Genomic DNA, 22,029 nt, shown 5'->3' on the forward strand with positions numbered 1-22,029 from the left:
AAACCCTTTTCTATTACACTGTAATTTAATTATGTAACTCTTGCTCTTTGCACTCTCAGCTCTTTGTTCTTCTTCTCTCGGTTATGAGAGACAAAAAGTATTTATAATTTTTCTAAAGCTAAAAATGGCCATCAGCATCCACGTTTACTAACCCATAAAACCACTACTTTGAAATAAATGTTTGTCCTTTTGACTGAATTTTAAAACCCACATTAACTAAAAATAGAAACTACCTTATTTCTTTTTCTTTTTCCTTCATTTAAGTTTATTCCCAACACCGCCGCTGCCGACGACACAATCTCCTCCATTTCCGACAATGGTCACGTGGCGTCCTCGTCCTTCGCTTCTGACGGTTTTTCTTCTTCGACGCACCGATTCTGACGTCGACACTAACTTCCACTCGACTCTTCCTCCAATATAGCAACGCAATCGATTTCGAGAACTCGCCGAACAAGAAAACCACCCAGCAAACCAACCCACACGTTTTCCCGGCTAACACTCTCGACTTTCTCGTACTCTCAGACACCCTCAAAAACTGAAACAAGTTTGGAGAGCAACAGTCATTTTCAAGGAAGGAGAAGAGTTGAATATAGGAATATATAAAAGATTTCATAACATTTCCCTTAAGGTAATAACTTCCTTGTCAGAAATCGTGCACATTTTCCAGCGAGAATAAATGCATAGCATAATATCTTTTCATTTTGGTAGCAAAAATAAAATCTCAACATAAAATCTAAAAGAAATAAAATCCGAACCCTTACAAAAAGTCCTAAAGAAAGAAATCGAGATGCAGCCGATCAAGACAGAAGACCAAGTGGCAGACTTGTTTACAAAAGGGTTAACATGAGAGTTTTTGTTGTCAGCTCAACAGGTACAACGAATGAGAACTAGTGTTGAGGGGGAGTGTTAAAATATTTTAGGAAAATGATTCAGGTATTTTAAGAATAAATAAATCTAAATATTTCCGGAAAATGATTTACATGTCGTAGGAGAAAGGTTAGAAATTTTAGGAATAGTTGTCTATCATCTAGTATAAATTCCCCTTCACCTACCTAGGTTTTCGTCCAAGAAATGCAAAACAGTAATAATCTACAAAGTGTTTTGTATTCTCTTATCGATTGATCTTAATAAAGATTGTGAATGTTTGGTTGTGTTCGACACACTTGTTTCATGTTTTCACCATGAATTTTCAATGGTGATATTTCGAGCAAAATATGCATCAACGCTCTCGCCCTCTTTCATCTGCAGAACTTCAAACTCTTTCGTAAGAGTATGGAGCTATGCTCTTTTGACTCTTGTGGAACCCTAGTACTTCTGCTTTATAGAGTTCCAAATTTGTTTGGCAGTATCTCTATTAAGGATTGTTCTTGACCTTCAAGTCTTTCAGCTTCTAGTCTGCAATTGTTTTTTTTGTTATGCTTCGATAATCTCCACTCCTTCTGCTACGATAGAGGTTTCAAAAGCATAGACCAATTATCATAATGGCCATCAAACTTAGGAATTGCCGGTTGAACGAAATTGGTTTCAGCTGCCATATTTTGAATCTCTTTAAGCTCACTCTTCTTTTTTCTTGAGAAAAAAAAACTGCATTTCTTTTCTCACAATCCGGCCTTGTGATGTTATTTGATACCAAATGTTGTGAAAACGCACAAATTAACTCAGAAGAAAACTCTCAAAACAATTGATTGAATAACAAAAAAAACTTGTTTGGCTTTTATAGGCCTTACAAACTAATGAATTTAGTAAAGATAAAAATAGCAAACTTAAAAAATATAAGGCAGATGTATATAGGAGGGGTTATATATGATAAAGCTATATATAGTAAACTGAAACTATATATTTACCCTTATATACCCTTGGATAGTGCTTGGAAGATGTACTTTTTACCTTCTATGTATTCTCTCTTGGTGTACATACTAAAGTCATCACTATAAACATTTAGCCAATATTCCTCATTGCATTTTCTCTCTCCTATTCTTCTGTGTTCATCAAAATTGTGTGCGGTGTTGTGCAATTCTAACAACTGGTATCAAAACTAGGCAAAATTCACCACGATCTGTGAAGATGGAAAGTTCAAAGATTGCAATTGAGAAGTTCAATGGATTCGATTCCAATTTCTGGAAGATGCAGATTGAAGATTATCCATACCAGAAAGATTTTCACGAACCTCTGTTGGGGGTGAAGCCAGATACCATGATCACGGAGCAGTGGAAGCTTAAGAATCGATAAGCCTTAGAGTTGATCTGGTTGACACTATCCAGAAATGTGACATTCAAAATCATCAAGGAGAAGACAATGTCAGATCTGTTGAAGGTGTAGTCAAATATGTACGAAAAATTGCCAGTTATGAACAAGGTGTATTTGATGCAGAGATTGTTCAATCTACAAATGTCTGAAGGTGGATCTGTTGCTGATCATATAAATGAATTCAACAAGATTGTAAGTCAACTGAGTTCGGCACAAATTAATTTCGAAGATGAAATTAAAGCACTGATTTTGATGTCATCTTTACCCGAGTTCTGGGATACAGTTTTTGCCGCGTTTAGCATTTCTAAGAGTCTAAGAAACTGAAGTTCAATGAAATTCGAGATGTAGTTCCCAGCGAAAGTATTGCAAACGAGAAATTGAGGGTTCATCTGGTGGTGTTTTCAGTGTTGCCAATGGGGAAGAAGTAAATTGAAGGGTCCAAACAAGGGTTGATCAAAATCAAAGAACAGTAAAAAAAATTTCAAACAGACCAAACGTAACGTGTTGGAGTTATGGAAAAAATGATCACTTTTGGGCAGATTGTACAGGACCAAAGAGGAATAAAAATCACAAATCAGAGGATGACGATGATTTTATAAATTCAGCAGAATACATTGGGATGCTGTAACCCTCACCATGGACAGTCTGATTAAATCATGAATTTTTTATTTAGGTGCATCTATTCATTTGTCTCCAAATAAAAAGTTGTTTTAGAATCTTAAGTCTGAAAGGTGTATCTTGCCGACAACAAAGATTTAGAGATTGAAGGAAAAGAGAGTGTCTGCATAAAAATTCGATAGGAAATCAATGGACATTAAAGTATGTCAGATATATTTTTGTTCTCAAGAACATGATCTCTATTGGTCAGTTGGACAACACAAGTTGTGCAACAGAGTTTGGAAAGAGTTCGTGGAAGATTGTGAAGGGTGATATGGTGGTACAACGTAGCACAAAATCTGGAACCTTATACACCATTGTAGGGTGTATGAACATGGTTGTTGTTCCTGAGAGTGTTTCAAATTCAAGTCAATGGCACAATAGACTTGGACATATGAGCGTTAGAGGAATGAAAATGTTATCTGTGAAAGAAGTTTTGGAAGGCCTGAATTCTGTTGATACAAGTCCTTGTGAGAGCTGTGTTATGGGTAAACATAAACAAGTCAGCTTCACAAAGGCTACTAGAGAACTAAAGAAAGTGCTTTGAAAATGGTCCATACAGACGTTTGAGGATCATCTTCAGTTCCATCACTTAGAGGACCAAAGTTCTACGTCACCTTAATCGATGATTTCAGTAGGAAGGTAAAGATTTATTTCTTGAAACACAAGTCAGATGTGTTTGCCAACTTCAAGAAGTAAAAAGCTGAAGTTGAAAATTAGACCGACTTAAAGATCAAATGCATGAGGTCTGACAATGGAGGACAGTACGAAAAATCAGAATTTAAAACATTTTGTGCAAACGAGGGAATAGGATTAATGAGGACAGATCCCAATAAGGCAAGACAAAATGGTGCTAAAGAAAGGATAAACAGAACATTGAATGAGTTAGTGAGCAAGAAGCATGTGGATTCATTATGAACTACCAAAGACCTTCTTAAGGTGATGTTGTGAACATAGTAGCTTATTTGATCAATAGAGGGCCATCAGTACCCTTGGAGTTCAAATTGCTAGAAGAAGTATGGATAGGAAAAGAACTCAAGTAATCTCACTTGAGAACTTTTAGTTGTACTGAGTATGTTCGTGTTGATCCAGAGAAGAGTGACAAGCTTGTTGAGCTTGTGAAGTGCTACCTCATAGGCTATAGTTCTGACATGTTCGAGAATAAGTGTTAGAATGACAAGAACCAAAAAGTCCTGAGACACTGTGGTGTGACTTTTGATTAAATGTCTTGTATAAGAACAACGAGAAGAATGGTTTCGGGACAACGAAGCGAGTGGGAGTTGAGGTTGATGTAGAACAATTCACTGAGTGATATTGTAGCAGATACTCAAAAAAACTTCTGAGACAGTTGCTGAGGAACCAAAGGTGGAGTAAGTGACAACTGAGCATGTGTTGAAAAGATCATCCAGAGCTACTAGAGTACCAAATAGGTATGTACCTTCATTACAATATCTGTTGCTGATTGATGATGGGGAACCAAAGCCCTTTGATGATGCCCTACAGTTGGAGGATACAACCAAAGGGAACAAGCCATAGATGATGAGATGAGTTGGATGTCTAGACTTCAGAATTGTATTGCTCCTTCATTTATTTAGGCTGAGTACATCACAATAGCTAAAGCTGGAAAGTAGGTGATATGAATGACAGATTATCAAGAAAAATTGGGCAAGAAGCAGCACGAGAAGATTGTTTATACAGATAGTCAAAATGCCATATAATTGGTGAGGAACCCAGTCTATCATTCAAAGATAAACCACTTAAGGCAATACCATTTCACTCGCAAATTAGTGGAAGATGGAGACGTGTTTGGAGTATGATGCAGTGAAGATTCTGATAATCGTTTGGGAAAGAAATTATCGGTTGACTAGATCACTCTTCGAGTAGAGAATTGTTGGGATATGAAATCTGCTGCATATTTTATAGTTTATTGTGAAAGATAGTAATATATAGTAAACGACTACTTATAGTAAAGCTGGTACATAAATATATAATAAATATTTATATATAATAGGTAGTTATCTCTGAAACCATATATATAACCTTCCGCTTTAGTTGGGTTGAATTTTTTGAAATTTTAAAATTTGGGTCAATTCTCGTGTTTACACTTTTTTTCAACCAACCTTAATAGGTTATAACCTTAACCAACCCTACACTGTAACTTGTAAATGTTTGATATTTGAGTTTTACGAGATTTTAATTATTAATTTAACTTTGGCGAGTAAAATAACGTGCGATCTCTCTCTGTAAAATTGTATGAGTATTACAAGAAAGATATTTGCATGGCTCTTGGTTGATTGATTTGAGAACAAAAGATGAATCTACCATCAAACTAACCCAAAAAAAATTCAAAAACTTGTAGAACTCGAGCTAGTTCAAGTGATTCATTCAATCTCTACACAGCAACATCAGAACTTTGTACATCCAACTTTGCAGCATCTTCTACAACGCTGCTGTTCTCGGGCATCGGCATCGGCATCGGCATTGGCATCGGCAAGTTATGCTTTGGAAGTTGCTTGTTGTCGTGTTGTTGCTGCAGATTAAGGGATGTGTAAGCAGACATTCCGCCGAGAGCTGTGATCGCCCCACAAATGCTCACGAACCCGGGATCCGACCTGAAAACAAAATAACTTCCCAGCAGAAGCACACAAGTCTTGAACTGTCCCAGAACAACATGAGATGTTGCAGAGGTTGCACTGCACAAATTTGAACAACAACACTGCTATTGAAGTAAGAAGAGGCGCATCCAAACTCAAAAGATTAACACAAACTCAATGTAACAGCTCAAGTTCACCGCTAGTAGATATTATCCTCTTTGGGTTTTCCCTTCCGGGCTTCCTCTAAAAGTTTTAAAACACATCTACTAGGGAGAGGTTTTTACACCCTTATAAATAATGTTTCATTCCCCTCTCCAACCGATGTAGGATCTCACACTCAACTACATTCCTTGTGATTAAAGACTGACTTCTCTAGAATCAACAGGTTTTTCAACTCTTACGAGTTTAAGAGCTAGATAGACGTAACGATCGAGTTCAAGCACTCTAGGAAGAGGTTTCCACATCTTGATAAGGAATGCTTCGTTCCCCTCTCCAACTGATGTGGGATCTCACACTCAACCGCATAATTAAAGATTGATCCATGTTCTTCTAGTTGATGTGACATCCCACCAGAATCAACATGTTTTTCAACTTTTACGAGTTTAAGAGCTAAACAGACGTAACGATCGAGTTCAAGTGCTCTACGAAGAAGTTTCCACACCCTTATAAGGAACGCTTCATTCCCCTCTCTAACTGATGTGGGACCTCACACTCAAACTTATCAATGCCCATCTAGCTAGTTGATGTGACATCCCACCAGAATCAACAGGTTTTTCAACTTTTACAAGGTTAAGAGCTAAACAGATATAATGATGTCAGATGCTCTACGGAGAAGTTTCCACACCCTTGTAAGGAATGCTTCGTTTCCCTCTCCAACTGATGTGGGATCTCACACTTAGACTGATCTGATCTGATGCCCTTCTAGCTAGTTGATGTGACATCCCACCAGAATCAACAGGTTTTTCAACTTTTACGAGTTCAAGAGCTAAACAGATGCAACGATCGAGTTCAAGCACTCTAGAGAGAGGTTTCCACATCATCATAAGTAATGCTTCGTTCCCTTCTCCAACTAATGTGGGATCTCACACTCAGACTGATCTGATACCCTTCTAGCTAGTTGACATGACATCCCACCAGAATCAACAGGTTTTTCAACTTTTACGAGTTCAAGAGCTAAACAGACGCAACGATCGAGTTCAACCACTACGAAAAGAACAACACGAAAAAGACAAGGGAAAAAGTAATGTTATGAGGGGTTTAGTCTCACCCTAGTGCCAAAGCTCCAGACCATTGCAAGAGAAAACCAAGCAGAGCTGATATCAAAATAGCAGTTGAACTACTGAGATCCCATCTAAAAGACAGAACTCCTGGTGGATCCAGCCAAGGCATGAGAGCAAGTAAGAAAAATATTGTAATTGGAGTAGTTTTCCACATCAACCTAACACACCACAAGTTTACTGCATTGGTTCCTCAATGGTTAAATCAAATTCATGCAAAGTAACAAGAGCTTACGCTAACGCCGTCCAACTCGCTTGCTGCTGCAGATTCGACCACAAAATCTTGTTTATAGCACTCGGGATTATCCAAGAAATCGCAACCAAAGCGCCGAACAGGTTGAACTCTAAATCCGTTACCGTCGCGATCGCCACGCCAACAGAGACAACAGACAAAGCCAAAACCTACACAAAACATGTCTGTGTCTGAAAACACATTATCATAACTAACAACAAAGGAAGTAGAAGTGTCATTGTTTTGGAACCTTTTTGAATGAAATGGTCTTCTTGAAAAGTATGAACTCTGAGAAAACAATTGTGGGAGTTACTGCAATCTTAGCCATCTGATAGAATCCGACACTGCGCGTATAATTCAAAGTAAGATAACAAGATAACGCCCTCGTCCCCGACCCCGTCTCCGACCCTATCCCCTCCCCGACCGACGCGCGTTAAGGAAAAGAAAAGGGAAACCGAGCGGGATACCTGTTGTGCTTGAGACTGGTATTGGCAAGACCTGAAGCAAAAGCCATGACAACACCTAAGGAGAAAATGGAAGAAAAGGGAGTGGTTTTGCTAGGAGGAGAAACAGGAAGCAATGAAAGTGCCTTGAAAATTGCTAGTAGAAACCAAGCAACGGTATAATGGATTAATGTAAGGAATATTGGGAAGTTAAATCCAACTCTTCCCATAACCTACAAAACACCAAAACACAGCTGAAAATGAGCATAAAGAACATATGAACACTTTCAGCTCATCATATGTAACATTGCTTACTAATTTGTTTGCCATTATGATTCCAACAGCAACCATGAAATTGAATGTCATCGCCACGACCGGACCGCAGTATCGTTGCTGTTGGCGTTTCGCCCCGTCTGAAGTTCGAAGTTCATTATAGAGAGAACCTCTAATTTCTTCGAGCGCTCGGCCTGCGGATTTATAGAATATGAGAGGTTCTGTACATAAAACATGGATAACAAGACCAATGATCAATAGGAAACAGGCAACAATCTCATATTTTTAGTACATTCAATATAAGAATCTGCGGACCTTAGAAGAATTCAATAGATATCAACAATAAGATACAAAAACAAAATCAATAAGCATCATGAATTCCTCAAATCCAAACCCATCAATGTAGAAACTAGCGAATATTGTCTTCTTTGGGCTTTTCCTTTCGGAATTTCCCTCTCAAGGTTTTTAAAACGTGTCTGCTAGAGTGTGGAAAGAATGTTTCGTTCTCCCCAACCGATGTGGGATCTCAAAATCCACCCCCCTTCAGCGTCTAGCGTCATAGCTGGCACTTGTTTCCTTCTCCCATCGACGTGGGACTCTCCAATCCACCCCTTTGGGATCCAGCGTCCTTGCTGGCACACCGTCTCGTGTTCACCCCCTTTGGGGTTCAGCCTCCTTACTAGCATATTGCTCGGTGTCTGGCTCTGATACCATTTGTAATAGCCAAAGTACAGCGCTAGCAGATATTGTCCTCTTTGAGCTTTCACTTTCGAGCTTCCTACGCTAGAGAGAGGTTTCCACACTCTTATAAAGAATGTTTCGTCCTCTCCAACCGATGTGGGATCTCACAATCCACCCCCTTTCAGCGTCCAGCGTCCTCGCTAGCATTCGTTCCCTTCTCCCATCGATGCAGGACCCCCCATCCTCCCTTTGGGACCCAGTGTCTTTGCTGGCACGCCGCCTCGTGTTCACCCCCTTCGGGGCTCAGCCTCCTCGCTAGCACATCGCCTAGTGTCTGGCTCTGATACCATTGGTAACGGTCAAAGCCCACTGCTAGCATACATTGTCCTCTTTGAGTTCCCTCAAAGTTTTTAAAACGCGTATGCTAGGAAGAGGTTTCTACACCTTTATAAAGAATGTTTGGTCCTCCCCAACCCAACCGATGCAGGTTATCACACTCTAGCTATGATTTGGGTTTATATACATCTTCAAATTGTCTCTGGGATCCAAAATTTAACGATTGATCAAGAACAGGAAAAAAAAAAACAACCCCAGATGCCAGAAATCACAGAAATAAACAGAGAATCAAACGAATCCTTTGAATGGAAAAGAAAATAAACCAAACAGGATTGAAAAAACCTACCAGCTTCTCCTGCATCGCTGTCTTTTCGTTTGATAAACTTTCTTGAATCTCTATCCAACAAAGAATCAAGAAGCCCCATTTCTGTCCAAATAGATATCTATATTGAAATCACAAAGGGAAGGAAGAAATGGAGCAGCAACAATGGCGATGATAATCTCTGGTAATGGAAGATGGGGAGAAATGGTGAGAGAAAATCATTGGGGAAGAAAGGGAGAAGCTTAAAGGAAACAATGTTCAAAGATGATTGGGGAAATTTACCCAACAATCAAAACAAACAAGAAAGGAATGCATTGATTTGGTTGTGTGTTTTTAAAGATGATTTTGATTATGTGGATTTGTGGTGGTGGGGTCCTATGGTAGATGCCACATGGCAGGTTTTGAGACGTCCATGTGTGGGCATAAAATCTGAAACCGACACTGGCTGTTTACGGAGAAGTTAAGGTTTCATGAATTCTATGCAAGGTAGAAAAGGTCAATGTCCTAAACACACTAACCACTTGCTTCTCATTAATGTCTAAAACTATTGTTATTATGGCAACCCATTGCCTAATATTGCCTAATATGAATGGACGGTCAATCTTCAAGTCTTCCTACTTCATATTTATTACATTAAAATAATGACGATGCAATATATTTATTACATATATTAACAAAGACTCATGTAATAGCTCGAGCTCATTATTAGTAGATATTGTCCACTTTGGACATTCCCTTTCGTGCTTTCTCTCAAGGTTTTTTAAACGCGTCTACTAACTAGAGGTTTCCACACCCTTATAAAAAACGTTTCGTTCTCCTCCCCAACCGAGGTAAGGTCTCACAATTCCCCCCAGCATCCTTGCTGACACTTGTTCCCTTCTCCAATCAATGTGAGACCCCCCAATCCACCCACTTTCGAGGCCCAGCGTCCTTGCTAGCACACCGGCTCATGTCCATCCCCTTCGGAGCTCAGCCTCCTCGCTGACACATCGCTCGGTATTTGGCTCTAAGAAGACAATACCTACTAGTGGTAGACTTAGACGGTTACATATGTATGTTTTTTTTTTTTTCTTTCTAAGAATGGCTTCCTTGAAGAATTCTTCTGGTGGAAGAAGAAGAGATGTATCAAAATGTTAAGGGCTGAGACATAGGACTGCTTAACCACCAAAGTTCCAATTGGGTAAGTAACTTGAAAAGCAAGGAACACCCAACCTTAAGAATGATGATGAATCTTCTATTTCAATACACAACTGAATCCACAATTAATGGCCAAAAGACAGAAGCTTGTTGCATAAGGCATCACAATCCAACTAATTAATGAAAAGAACCCATTTAAGTAATAGCAGATGATGTCATTTGATCTGAATTGTTTCTCCTTTGCACTAGAATGTAATTGTTGCAATAAGCATGATTGATTTACACTAAACAAAAGAAATCCAGAAAACATTCTACATTTGGTCAATGGGTTTTTTATGGCAGAGATTTTGCTCTAGGCAACTATTTTCCCTCCTGATAGCATCCAGATCAGCTTGTAGTTTGTTAAAATCTAAACTTCGAGATGCCGAGGCCGCTATCTTCTTCTCGTATTCTGCAGTTTCTCTTCTTAATCTATCCGTAGACAGGATTTTGTTCGAGATCTCTCCGAAATTCTCATGGATACTAGTCAGAAGTTTGTGTGCTTTCTTGCCTATGCCTTCTTTTTTTGCTTCCCTACACAGGATATGAATTAGTTTCAGCTAGTTTTCTAAGCATGATAAAAGGTGGATTTTTTTCGGTCGAGTATGAAACATAAATAAGGGACGAGAAACGGGTCGTTATTACTACATCATTGTCAAACAACTAATTAAGGCCACTTAAAGCAATGATGTAATAGTTCTGTTTCAGTTCTCACTTGTTCGATGGTGCATACCTGAGAACTAGCTCATCCACAATTGCGTAGGTTCTATGGAGGCGTTCTTGAATATTGTTACTTTCTAGCTGAAGCTCTCTAGTTTCTTTAAGGATTCGGTCGATGTCAGTATCTTGTTTCCGACTATTTTTTGTGATCTCTTTCACCCTATCGATGTAGGATCGTCTCGATGCCTGTTTTGGCTGCTTCTTAAGCTCTGTTGAGAGATTATAATTTTCTTCCTCCCTGAAGAATGTGTAACAATATTTGAGGAAAAATCAATATCGTATGACACAAGCAAGAGATAATAACAAGCCAACAGGACGCCCCACTGTATAAATTTTTGTGTTGCATATCATGTTTAGGAAATTTTCTTCGAGTTGCCCAACCCACCCAAAAAGTAAAATGATGAAAGGTGTCAAGACTACAAGAGAAACAGGGAAGTGACTTTTGAGTATAAATGCTAACATAACACGCAATAGATCCCCATAAACTCTCCACAAAAGTACAGATTACTCTTTGATACAGTAACATCAAATTTAATATGACAAACCCACCCACCCCAAAAGGAAAAGATCTAATTATGCTATCACTTTATATAAAGACAGGTTGATAATGATTTTTCAAAACCTAGCTTTCTCAAGAAACCACAAATGATTAAGATGTAACCAAGGTATTGATAATTGATAGTAAGTTCCGGATGATTTTTTATAAAAAAGTTTAATTGGAAAACTTCTTCTGTATGCAGTTTTGGAACAGAAACCAATTAAGTACTTTGAGATACTAAGTGCTTTCAAGGACTATTACAATTTTTAAGAGCACTTATGTTCGTGTAACAAAATAGTGGGCAAGACTTGTTTACAAAAGGACTGAATACTGGCAAACATGAGAGCTTTCGCTGTCAGCTCAACATGGTGCAGCGAATGAGAACTAATGCTGCGGAATAAATTTTAGGAATAAATTTTTAGATATTTTAGGAATAAATTGTCTACTCTCTACTATAAATACTCCTCCACCCTACCAACGTCTTCATCAAAAGAAATTCAAAGCACATAGTGGAAGTAGTTTCTATAGAGTGTCTTCTAATCTCTTCTCAATTGGTGTTAATAAAGAGTGCGAATGATTCTCACACCGAGTTGTGTTCAACAAAATTTTACAAAATTTTGGAAAGTGATTTTGATGAGCTGAAAGCATTTTTCACCCTACAAAAGTAATCCAAAATTCATTCTAAACCTAAGACTATGGAGGGTATCTCTAAATTACTTCGCATCTAATGCATCAGTTTCCTGTGACAATAGTTTCATTTTGAAAAATATAACTAAGATATACTGAGAATATTTCAGAGATTTCAGTAAGGATTCATATTCACTTCCTATTCAGAGAAGTAGCATACCGCCTACTGATTTCTGACTCGATGAGCTGCTTTTCCAATTCAAACTCTCTCAATTTTTGCAGCTTTTCTTGAGCCTTCGGATTACTTGCACATAGTGATTCTTGAAGATTTCGCCTTTTATTTTCTAAAAGCTCCTTCTCTGCAGCCCTGTAGAGTTCAATGATAAAGAAAAAGTAAACGAGATCTATATCTTTGTATTAGGACTTGACTACTCTTTGAATTTGGGTTTTTAAGTTCAAAATGAAGAAGCAGTATAAAAATTAATCCAGATATCAAACTAAAACGATGACCCACCACCCCGACTTCGCTGCAAGAAGATTCAGCTTTCTAGAACTGATTTGCTCCTCCAGTTCCTGAAGATGAACTTCAATCAAACGATTATCATCAAATACAATTCCGGTCGCTGCCTTCAACCTTTCTAACTCGACATGAAGATGCTCTAATTCAGAAGCCTTTGTACTGACCTCTTCCAATGGTCTGATCTCTTGATCCTGAAATTTCTCAGCCTCAATTCTCATTTAAAACAAGAATAGAAGATATACAATATTCTTTATATCATCTAATCAAATAACCTTTTCCCAAGGGGCTGACCATTTCATTCTTTTCTCTTATACACAACAGATTTTAATAATTGTTTGAAGTTAGAAGCCATAAGAAGAACTTACTTCATCATTCTTTTGAATGTAAGAACTAACTTCATGTCTGGAAATTGATACTTGTCCATTATTCCCCTGCACTGCAACTGATTCGTTTCCTGAAACCTCAGACTGATCTTTGGGAGCATTAACAAGGTTATCAACCATAGCTGCTTCACCGGAATCAGAGAATCGACCGACAATGGAGTCTGAAGATTTTGTCTCTTCAGCAATAATATTAAGATCGGAAAGTTTGTTCTCGACCTTCTGATGGGTAAAAACGGAATCATCAGTGTCGATATCGTCTGATTGGCCCGACACATAGTGGCATTTGAGAGTGTCAGTTTTCGTTTCTTTTCTACCATCAACATCTTCCAAAACCTTGGTTTTTCCATCAGAAACTTCAGGAAGTCTCTCCACCAAGAATCTTATCAACTTATACAAGTCCTCTTCAGATGGATACAAGAACTGTTGTAAGCAACACATGTAGTCTGTTTCTAAGTACAACAGCAAATGGATATCCAAAACAAATGCCTTAGCTTTTGCTAATGTCCAAGAAGTTAAGTGATCAAAAGAAATACAAACGTCAGATTATAAATTTGTGACTCTCCTTTTGAACACATCCTATTTAGTTCCTAGACATTGAAAAGTTTCCAGTACTCATAAACTTTAGGGTATACTTTGATCACCATTAATAGAAACAGAACGATCACAATGCATGTCTACAAAAATCGAGTAAATTCATAAATGAACCAAATAGAAACAACAACAGAATCAGTATATTCGTATAAAAGCAAACAGATTTCTCGCAATCGCCCAAAATTTTCCGAAATTCAAGCAGACAGAAAAGGGGACATACCTTGTGGAAGCTCATATCTCCTATGTAACCCAGATCCTTAATAGCGGAAGCGATTTCAGTACATATCTTGAACTGATCGGCGACGGAGTCCGGCAGAGAAGTGGCGTAGGGGATTTGAGTTTGGCCATGTATTCGATTCAAAACTTGAGCACAGATCGAGAACAAGAGCGGAGGAGTTAAGTTCCGAATCGAGGAAACATCTGGAGGGACTGAAACACCCGATTTTTGGAGGGAATTCAGTAGGATTTCCTGAGATTCCTCCATTGCCGCTGTTCGTATTTCTACGGTTTTCCTTTTCGCTTCAGACTTCTGACGGGGAAAATGGATTCGTTACACAAGAACCAAATAATTTTGGAGGCTAAATTAATAATAATAATAAAAATTCTAAACAATTACCCAATAGGTTAAATTAATTAAAAAATTTAAAAATATATCCGTTCCACTAATACCATCCAATTTTTTAAAAATGTTCAAATGAGTACGTGGAATAGATCGTATTAGTGAGATAATCTTACTTGTTTATTACCATGAATCAAGAAAAATCTTCTGTAATTTCTTGATTTTGTTACCAAATCTATGATTTCATGTTTGTTACAATGTAATCTTCATTACACACATCTATAAATACATCGTGACCCATATATGTTAGTGTCATTCAACCTAATATGGTATATGTTTAAAAAATACCTATAAAATTTCAAAAATAACATTAACAATCTCGACCGTCATAAATAAAAGTTAAAAAAAAGAGTTAAAAACTTTTTTTAAACAAGATTTTAGTAAATTTGAAAATGGTTTAAATTAAAATAGATTTTAATTTATATAGTGTGATAAATAATTTGAAAAGAAATAAGAAATAGTTAGACCATTCATAAAGTCAGCCTAACGAGTAATTGATCCATGTATGTCATAAACCAAAACGAAGTTCATCTATTATATTTATCTAGATCGAACATTTTCCTATTCAAGGTGAAACACTCTTTTTTATGTCTCCCGTTGTCAACAACTTCATATATGAAATGTTCGTTTTAGGCGTTCTCTGTAAACTATATGAAATCTTGGCATTCATAGTTAAATTTCGGAAGCAAACAAGTTTTTTAGGAATACTTTTTCTAATTTCCGTAGCTTTGGTCGAATTTTGAAATCATTTGTTAAACTCATAGGTAACATACGAAGTGAAATAGTTACCGAGTAGTTCGAAATTTAGATCGAGAAAGTTCATAGGGTTGGCATGGAGAGTTAGAAAAATCCTGAATATGATGGCACTTTATGTGTGTAAAATAGAAGCAAAACAGTAGTAAAATATAAGCATGGGAAGGCTGTGGGTCACCAAGCAGCATCCTGCCATTGATGTGTAGGCAAGTTTTGGGTCTGATACAGTTGAAAAACCTCTCCCATTATTAATTCCATACTTATTTCACATTCCAAAACACTCTTCTCTTCTTAATCCTCTCCCTCTCTTTCTCTCTCTAAACAACATGGAAATTAGGAGAGAGGATGAAATTCAGGACATTCCCTCACCCATGCAAATTACATCCAAAAACATCCGCTCTGAGGTTAACATTCAAATTGAGACTTGTGATACCAATCGGAGTTCTCCGCTTCCGATTTTTCTCAAGGTAAAGATTTTGTCTACGCGGGTTTCTCACTCTTTGACTAAATAATGTCGTTCTTTGTTTTAGGATCTCGTGACGATAACCTTAAGTTTTCATGCTACTTTCTTCGTTTTAGTTTATGAGCTTTCGAACCTGTTGTTGTTTCATATATCTTTACTTGCCGTTTGAAGGTATTTTGATTTTACTCAAGGTAGAGATTTCGTCTAGACTGGTTTCTCATAAACAATGTTGTTCTTTGTTTTATGATCTCGTGATGATAACCTTAAGTTTTCGTCCTACTTTCTTCGTTTTGGTTTATGAACTTTTCAACGCGTTGTTTCATATATCTTCATTTGCAGTTTAAAGATGTTTCGTTTTTTTTCAAGGTAAAGATTTCGTCTAGACGGGCCTCTCATAAACAATGTCGTTCTTTGCTTTAGGTTCTCGTGACGATAACCCTAAGTTTTCATACTACTTTCTTCATTTTGGTTTATGAACTTTCGAACGTGTTTGTTTCATATATCTTCACTTACAGTTTGAAGATATACCATTTTTCTTTGTTTTCAAAGTAAAGATCTCATCTAGACAAGTTTCCCACCGCCTGAGTAAACAATGTCGTTCTTTGTTGTAGGATCTTGTGACGATAACCTTAAACTTTCATACTACTTTCTTCATTTTGGTCTATAAACTTTCGAACGTATTGTTTCATATATCTTGACTTGCAGTTTGAAGATGTTCCGATTTTTCTCAAGGTAAAGATTTCGTCTAGACGGATTTCTCACAGTTCGAGTAAACAATATCGATCCTAACGATAACCTTAAACTCTCTTACTACTTTTTTTCATTTTGGTTTATGAACTTGAAACGTGTCTTGCAGTTTGAAGATGTGGAATACAAAGTGAAGAACAAGCAAGGCTCCACCAAGAACAATCCATTGAAGGCAGTGATATCAAGGGTTGGCTCACAAGGCAGGATGGAGCAAGACAGCTACAAGAGGATCCTAAAGGGAATAACAGGAAGGGTTGGGCCAGGGGAAATACTTGCTTTGATGGGCGCTTCAGGCAGTGGAAAAACAACGTTATTGAAAGTGATTGGAGGAAGATTACTTGAAAATGTCAAAGGAAATATTACATATAATGACATTACATACACTACTGCCCTTAAAAGAAGGTCACTTTCTCTGTTTATGAAGCAAACAAGTGCCTAATGTTGTTCTAAGTCCTAACCTCTTAGCCACTCTTTGGTAACAGGATTGGCTTTGTGACTCAAGACGACGTGTTGTTCCCACAATTGACAGTCGAAGAAACCTTACTCGTCTCTGCGTTTCTTCGGCTACCGAACAGTATGAACCGACAGCAAAAGTACGAGAGAGTCAACATGATAGTGAAGGAGCTAGGACTTGAAAGGTGTGTGTGTGTGTTATGGTAGCTAGTGAGGTTCCATTCTTCAATTTTAACTCTTTTAAATGATGGTTTTCTTGCAGATGTCGCAACACAAAGATTGGTGGTAATTTTGGTAAAGGAATATCAGGAGGAGAAAGAAAGAGAACAAGCATAGGCTATGAAGTTCTTATCGATCCTTCACTTTTATTACTCGACGAACCGACTTCTGGCCTTGACTCGAACTCGGCAAATAAGCTTCTTCTTGTTCTCAAAGGACTTGCCAAGGTACCATTAGGAAATTTTGAAGTACAAATATGGTTATATCTTGAGATTAAACATGAAACTCCACAGGCCGGACGGACAATAATCACTACCATACACCAGCCATCAAGCAGAATGTTTCACATGTTTGACAAACTCTTGCTGATATCAGAAGGATATCCTGTATACTATGGGAAAGCTATAGAATCAATGGAATACTTCTCATCTTTGAGATTTACACCACAAATTTCCATGAACCCTGCAGAGTTCTTGCTTGATCTAGCAACGGGACAAGTCGGCGATATAAGTCTTCCCGACGATCTATCGGCATCTCAAGGCTCGCTCGACACAGGCAAATCAATTATCAAGGTGGGTATCTCTTTAGATATTGTCATATTACTTCCAAAGGATTTGTTTTTTCATCCATTTTTCTTGATATGTGTGAATAGTATCTGCAAGTCAAGTACAAAACTCAGTTGGAGGTTCAAGAAAGAACAAAGAATGAAGCTGCAAAGGCACCAGAACATCTACAACAAGCTGTACAAGTTGGGAAGGATTGGACAATAAGCTGGTGGGAGCAATTTAGGATTGTTGCAAAGAGAACATTCAAAGAAAGGAGTAAGGATTACTTTGATAAGCTAAGGCTACTTCAAGCTGTTGGAGTTGCACTGTTGTTAGGACTTCTTTGGTGGAAATCCAAGATCGACACTGAACCTCAGTTGCGAGATCAGGTCGTTGTTTCGGTTTTTTACACCATTCAACACAATATCAGTAAACTACCACTAAATCCAAAAGCTTAATCGTACAACTTTGAACTTGTTTTCAGATTGGCTTATTGTTCTACATTTGCATATTTTGGACATCTTCATCAATCTTTGGAGCGGTGTATGTGTTCCCATTTGAAAAGCTCTATCTAGTGAAAGAACAGAAAGCAGATATGTATCGACTAAGCGTGTACTACGTGAGCAGCACGCTCTGTGACATGATTGCACATGTGCTCTATCCAACACTGTTCATGCTCATTCTATACTTCATGGTTGATTTCAAGAGAACAGTTTCATGTTTCTTGCTAACATTGTTTGCAATACTATTGGTAGCTGTGACAAGCCAGGTGTTTGAAACTATTACAACATTGTCTTGTTCATGAATGATTTGTGAACAGGGGAGATTAGATAGACTTAACATCTTCCTTTTATGTGATCAGGGGGCAGGAGAACTGTTTGGAGCTGCAGTTTTGAGTATCAGAAGGGCTGGGATGGTTGCCTCCTTGATACTCATGTTATTTCTTTTAACAGGAGGCTACTATGTACAGGTATCTAATCCCTTCTTTTCCATGTCAAGCATGAAAAATAATAAAATTTAACCAATCAATCTAGATTGTAAATGAACTTCTTAAACAAGTTGTTCCTCTAAACACAACTTTGTTCTCTCGAGAACGATAATATCGATGAAAATATCAGTAAAATGTTGATGTGGATTCATGCGAGAACGGAAGTTGAAAACCCTATTAAGAACCCAGAAAAAAGCTCACAGATTATGTAAGCTTTTATACTTTATGGCTGGGTTTGTTGCAGCATATACCAAAGTTCATGCGGTGGATGAAATACCTATCATTCATGTATTATGGGTTTAGACTACTACTGAAAGTGCAGTACTCAGGAGACCAGTTATATGAGTGTCAAAGCACACAAGGCTGCAAGACTTTGCAGTCTTCTGCGTCCTTCGACACGGTCAGCCTCAACGGTGGCTTACAAGAAGTTTGGATTCTACTAGTAATGATCCTCGCCTACAGATTATGTGCCTACTTCTGCTTATATAAAAGAATCAGCCAATCTAATATTTGAACAAAAGCATTATTTCCATGTAAAATATGAGGTAAGACAGGTTCTTATGAAACCATTTTAATACTCATTCGTCCAATTGAGAACACAGACTAGATCATTCGATGCATGTTTAAGTTGCTATGATATGCAGATAAAACAAATGTCGAGTATTTTCAACGTGTTATGATACGTACACAGTTGTAGGGCTCACCTCACTCTAGATTTACTTGGTCTTAGATTTTGATAACCATGTTACTTCATGTACTTCTGCAAGAATTTTCGGTGGAAGTCATTCCTAATGGTGTCGTTTATAAAGCGCTTGGGAGTCTTTGTTTCACCACGGGCCTGATTCTTGAACACAACATCATCATCCCATCTGTCCCAAAAGTTACAAGGAAGTTCAATCATCAGAGTGGAATTTCACGTTAGATGCACCAAATAAACTAGTAATGGAAAATGGCTCAATCAGGCCAACTAACCTTCTTTTGACACTAAAAGAGGCAGGCTGCTCATTAAGCAGCGGATTTCCTCTGAGTAACTCCGCTTCTTTGACTTTAAGCTCTTCCTCCCGCTCTTGTCTTTCCTATACATCATAATGCAGATTAAAGTTACTTAGGAAGCAAAATTCAAACTCGGTTCATTTATCTTAGATTTGACCGACACCATTCGAACGATCCCAGTTAGTAATCACTCAACCCATGGTGCATTCTTCTAAAATCTTGGAGAAAAATAAAGGTACTGCAAAAGCACAACTTCACATCATGAAGCTATATGGATGGACAAAAGGCTCACCTTTCGAAGCTTTTCCTCTGCTCTTTCCTTCTTTATTTGTTCCAGCTCAGCCAAAAGCGCTTCAGTATCATCCTCATCATTGTCTTCGTCGTCGTCATCACTAACATAAAAACAGATATTTCAATACTGAACCCCAAAACAAACTAGATTACCAGGTCTTGGACCAAGGTTCGAATCATAAAAAGCCTGAGTAATTGACAAGTGCGAAGAGAAAAGGCTAGGCAACTAATACGTTTAACGGAAAGCCAACTAACTTACCTCTCACTGTCACTTTTGACATCCACATCAGAATCGTCAGCATCTAAACTTCGTGGAATAATCCGATCTTCGATATCTCTCTTTCCACCTAATAATCATAAATAAAAACTGGTGAAGCAAATAATTACTCAATGTGTTATTAAATGAAAGCATACAGGAGCTGATGAATTCACCTTCTAACAGAAGTTGGCTTCCTTTTCTATGTTCTCTATCATCTGCAAATTAAATAAAGGAAACATGACAGACTCATTGAAAACACGGTCAGACAACAAAACCGAAAAAATGATGTTTGACTGATATGAAAGGAAAAAAAAACAAAACAAAAACATTTTTCTTAAGAATGGATGTCTTTACCATATGACTTATTCTTTGATGAAAAATGCCTCCTTTCACGATCTTCCAACTCGTCCCTGAGATTCCTCCTCTGCAATTCATCATGGGTATCTTGACCTTCCTTTCTACAAGCATCATTAATGACAAGTAATTAGAGACATAAAAATCTTGGAAAAAAAGTAACAGCAATGTATCGGAGGAAACATAAAACAAAGCAAAATGGGTGCCAATAACAAATATATAATGGAAGCTCAGACGAACAGGGCAGATATGGCTAATTTGTAATACTAGGTTAAAGTGCCGATTGGGAACTTGTTGATGCCACTCTCTTCTCCTATACGTAGACTTAAAACCCGTTCATAATGTTTGTGGAGGGTGGTTCATTGAATTTTTAAATAGGCCCCTAATGATAAATGTATAGAGCAGAAAGAGAGTAAAACTCCCAAGCTGAAGAATATCAAGTAAATTGGGTTGTTGAATACTTCAGAGGAGAGTAAAACTCTCGCCTTATCAAAATTTGCCAATAGAAAGTCAGTAAAAACTAGCCTTCACGATCTGACTCTCCAAGAAGACATACTATCGAATAAAAAAAACATATGGAAGAACTTGTGGCTTTTTTATGAGATAAAATATTCCTCGTACTTCCACATGGCCTGCTCTCATATAAGTTCAGAACTTACTAGATGAGATGCAAGAATCTTATATTTAACTCACTACTAGAAAAGGAAGGTCGGCTTTCCTTTCTCAATGTTTATCCAAAGGAAAATCTCCCAAATAGATTCTCTAGAACCTTAATTGCTTCATGCTCCTCAAGAACCTTTGACGTGGAGAAAATCAGAGGCATGAAACTTTTTGTGCAACAATTAAAGCCTTAGGTAGGTGGTTTACAACGGAATCCTTTTGAAAGAGTTGGAACATCTTCAAATCTGATTTCTTCTGTTTTTCAATGAACTCAGAAAGAGTGTGAATATCCTTAAACCTGATTTTTTTAAGTTGCTCCTGAGACTTATCTTCAAAATGGATTCATTACTCTTAGTCTTCAAAACTCTTGAGACTTATCTTCCAAGTGAAAGCCTCAAGCAAGTGCTACCTAACACCATATCCTCTAATCACTTTGTCTTTATAACAGGCACGCAAATCACAGGTTCTATCTTTATTGCCAATGCAATTGTAAAATATCTACTATCTTCAAAACTAAACTTTTTTTTTTAACAAGAAACAACTTCTTATTCATAAATGAAAAGATACAAAAAGTTAAAGGAAACAGGGGAAGAAGAAAAAAACATCGACCAACCAAAACAACCGACCAAGAAAAAAGGCCAAAACAGCAACCGCCAAGAAAGAATTACAAATTAGCTTCCACAAACAATAAGACTAACCAAAATCAAAACTATCCCATAATAAAGATCCCAAAAAACCAAAGAAAATGTTCAACTAGAGAAACCAGACAAAAATGACCACCCAGCTGCTCCTAATGCCTTCTGCAGACCAAACAAGGAAGCTGCCACAAATCTAAAAACACTTTGTACCAAAAATCGCCAGGCAGATATAAACAACCCAAAGAACTTCATCCAGTATATCGAAAATAAGGTTTAAATGGAAATAAACTCAATCCATCGAATCAAAAACTAAAGAAAAAAACAACAAAAATTAATAAGGTACTAGAAAAACCACACAGCAGATTAGGCAAGTACTTCGAGAATACATCATCGAAAAAAAAAAAAAAAAAAAAAACAAAAAAAAAAAAAA

At 37.5% G+C, this 22,029-nt stretch overlaps 4 protein-coding genes across 13 annotated transcripts in view; 1 reads left to right on the top strand and 3 right to left on the bottom strand.

Annotated features, from left to right (window-relative positions):
• Nucleotides 1-5,124: 5,124 nt before the first annotated feature.
• Nucleotides 5,125-9,372, bottom strand: LOC111438759 (nucleotide-sugar uncharacterized transporter 2). Of its 3 annotated transcripts, none has more exons than XM_023076627.1 (7): nucleotides 9,087-9,372; nucleotides 7,766-7,944; nucleotides 7,475-7,683; nucleotides 7,258-7,351; nucleotides 7,011-7,177; nucleotides 6,766-6,936; nucleotides 5,125-5,620 (listed from the first exon to the last, which is right to left on the bottom strand). In XM_023076627.1, the coding sequence occupies exons 1-7, from the start codon at nucleotides 9,163-9,165 to the stop codon at nucleotides 5,497-5,499; spliced, it is 1,023 nt and encodes a 340-aa protein (XP_022932395.1). In that variant the 5' UTR covers nucleotides 9,166-9,372; the 3' UTR covers nucleotides 5,125-5,496. The 3 variants fall into 3 exon arrangements, with proteins under 3 accessions (XP_022932395.1, XP_022932393.1, XP_022932394.1); XM_023076625.1 differs by having other exon boundaries at nucleotides 5,125-5,597; nucleotides 9,087-9,369; XM_023076626.1 differs by having other exon boundaries at nucleotides 5,125-5,597; nucleotides 7,766-7,917; nucleotides 9,087-9,368.
• A 974-nt stretch (nucleotides 9,373-10,346) lies between these two features.
• Nucleotides 10,347-14,181, bottom strand: LOC111438763 (coiled-coil domain-containing protein 22). 4 transcript variants are annotated; one of them, XM_023076633.1, is made up of 6 exons: nucleotides 13,838-14,181; nucleotides 13,009-13,446; nucleotides 12,638-12,834; nucleotides 12,344-12,490; nucleotides 10,972-11,196; nucleotides 10,347-10,772 (listed from the first exon to the last, which is right to left on the bottom strand). In XM_023076633.1, the coding sequence occupies exons 1-6, from the start codon at nucleotides 14,099-14,101 to the stop codon at nucleotides 10,511-10,513; spliced, it is 1,533 nt and encodes a 510-aa protein (XP_022932401.1). In that variant the 5' UTR covers nucleotides 14,102-14,181; the 3' UTR covers nucleotides 10,347-10,510. The 4 variants fall into 4 exon arrangements, with proteins under 4 accessions (XP_022932401.1, XP_022932402.1, XP_022932404.1 ...); XM_023076634.1 differs by having other exon boundaries at nucleotides 13,009-13,558; nucleotides 13,594-13,929; XM_023076636.1 differs by having other exon boundaries at nucleotides 13,009-13,475; nucleotides 13,838-13,925.
• Nucleotides 14,182-15,315: 1,134 nt separating this feature from the next.
• On the top strand, nucleotides 15,316-19,024 carry LOC111438732 (ABC transporter G family member 26). Of its 2 annotated transcripts, XM_023076583.1 has the most exons (10): nucleotides 15,317-15,456; nucleotides 16,158-16,184; nucleotides 16,309-16,601; nucleotides 16,682-16,837; nucleotides 16,915-17,098; nucleotides 17,165-17,443; nucleotides 17,524-17,805; nucleotides 17,901-18,185; nucleotides 18,279-18,386; nucleotides 18,649-19,024. In XM_023076583.1, the coding sequence occupies exons 1-10, from the start codon at nucleotides 15,361-15,363 to the stop codon at nucleotides 18,916-18,918; spliced, it is 1,980 nt and encodes a 659-aa protein (XP_022932351.1). In that variant the 5' UTR covers nucleotides 15,317-15,360; the 3' UTR covers nucleotides 18,919-19,024. The 2 variants fall into 2 exon arrangements, with proteins under 2 accessions (XP_022932350.1, XP_022932351.1); XM_023076582.1 differs by lacking the exon at nucleotides 16,158-16,184 and having other exon boundaries at nucleotides 15,316-15,456.
• LOC111438734 (protein CWC15 homolog) overlaps nucleotides 18,946-22,029 on the bottom strand; it is an 18,357-nt gene continuing 15,273 nt past the window's right edge. For all 4 annotated transcript variants that reach the window (XM_023076587.1, XM_023076585.1, XM_023076586.1 and 1 more), the window contains exons 3-8: nucleotides 20,302-20,405; nucleotides 20,121-20,162; nucleotides 19,948-20,035; nucleotides 19,690-19,789; nucleotides 19,377-19,480; nucleotides 18,946-19,273 (exon numbers count right to left, since the gene is read on the bottom strand). In XM_023076587.1, the coding sequence (XP_022932355.1) occupies nucleotides 19,150-19,273; nucleotides 19,377-19,480; nucleotides 19,690-19,789; nucleotides 19,948-20,035; nucleotides 20,121-20,162; nucleotides 20,302-20,405 (562 nt within the window). In that variant the 3' untranslated portion in view covers nucleotides 18,946-19,149. The remainder of the gene's footprint in view (nucleotides 19,274-19,376; nucleotides 19,481-19,689; nucleotides 19,790-19,947; nucleotides 20,036-20,120; nucleotides 20,163-20,301; nucleotides 20,406-22,029) is intronic.

Source organism: Cucurbita moschata, unplaced genomic scaffold (assembly GCF_002738365.1).
Source record: "Cucurbita moschata cultivar Rifu unplaced genomic scaffold, Cmos_1.0 Cmo_Scf00082, whole genome shotgun sequence".
In the NCBI taxonomy this organism is placed as follows: Eukaryota; Viridiplantae; Streptophyta; class Magnoliopsida; order Cucurbitales; family Cucurbitaceae; genus Cucurbita; species Cucurbita moschata.

Bases quoted from the DNA above. Each gene is read 5' to 3' on its own strand.
- LOC111438759 (XM_023076625.1), bottom strand. From the start codon at position 9,165: ATGGGGCTTCTTGATTCTTTGTTGGATAGAGATTCAAGAAAGTTTATC. The intron at 7,684-7,765 runs GTAAGCAATGTT...GGTGTTTTGTAG, and splicing joins TCATAATGGCAAACAAATTA to GTTATGGGAAGAGTTGGATT. The intron at 7,178-7,257 runs GTTCCAAAACAA...TGTTTTGTGTAG, and splicing joins AGACCATTTCATTCAAAAAG to GTTTTGGCTTTGTCTGTTGT.
- LOC111438763 (XM_023076633.1), bottom strand. From the start codon at position 14,101: ATGGAGGAATCTCAGGAAATCCTACTGAATTCCCTCCAAAAATCGGGT. The intron at 12,835-13,008 runs GTAAGTTCTTCT...GAGAAATTTCAG, and splicing joins ACATTCAAAAGAATGATGAA to GATCAAGAGATCAGACCATT. The intron at 10,773-10,971 runs GTATGCACCATC...TATCCTGTGTAG, and splicing joins GTGGATGAGCTAGTTCTCAG to GGAAGCAAAAAAAGAAGGCA.
- LOC111438732 (XM_023076582.1), top strand. From the start codon at position 15,316: ATGGAAATTAGGAGAGAGGATGAAATTCAGGACATTCCCTCACCCATG. The intron at 16,602-16,681 runs GTCACTTTCTCT...CTTTGGTAACAG, and splicing joins ACTACTGCCCTTAAAAGAAG to GATTGGCTTTGTGACTCAAG. The intron at 18,387-18,648 runs GTATCTAATCCC...GGTTTGTTGCAG, and splicing joins CAGGAGGCTACTATGTACAG to CATATACCAAAGTTCATGCG.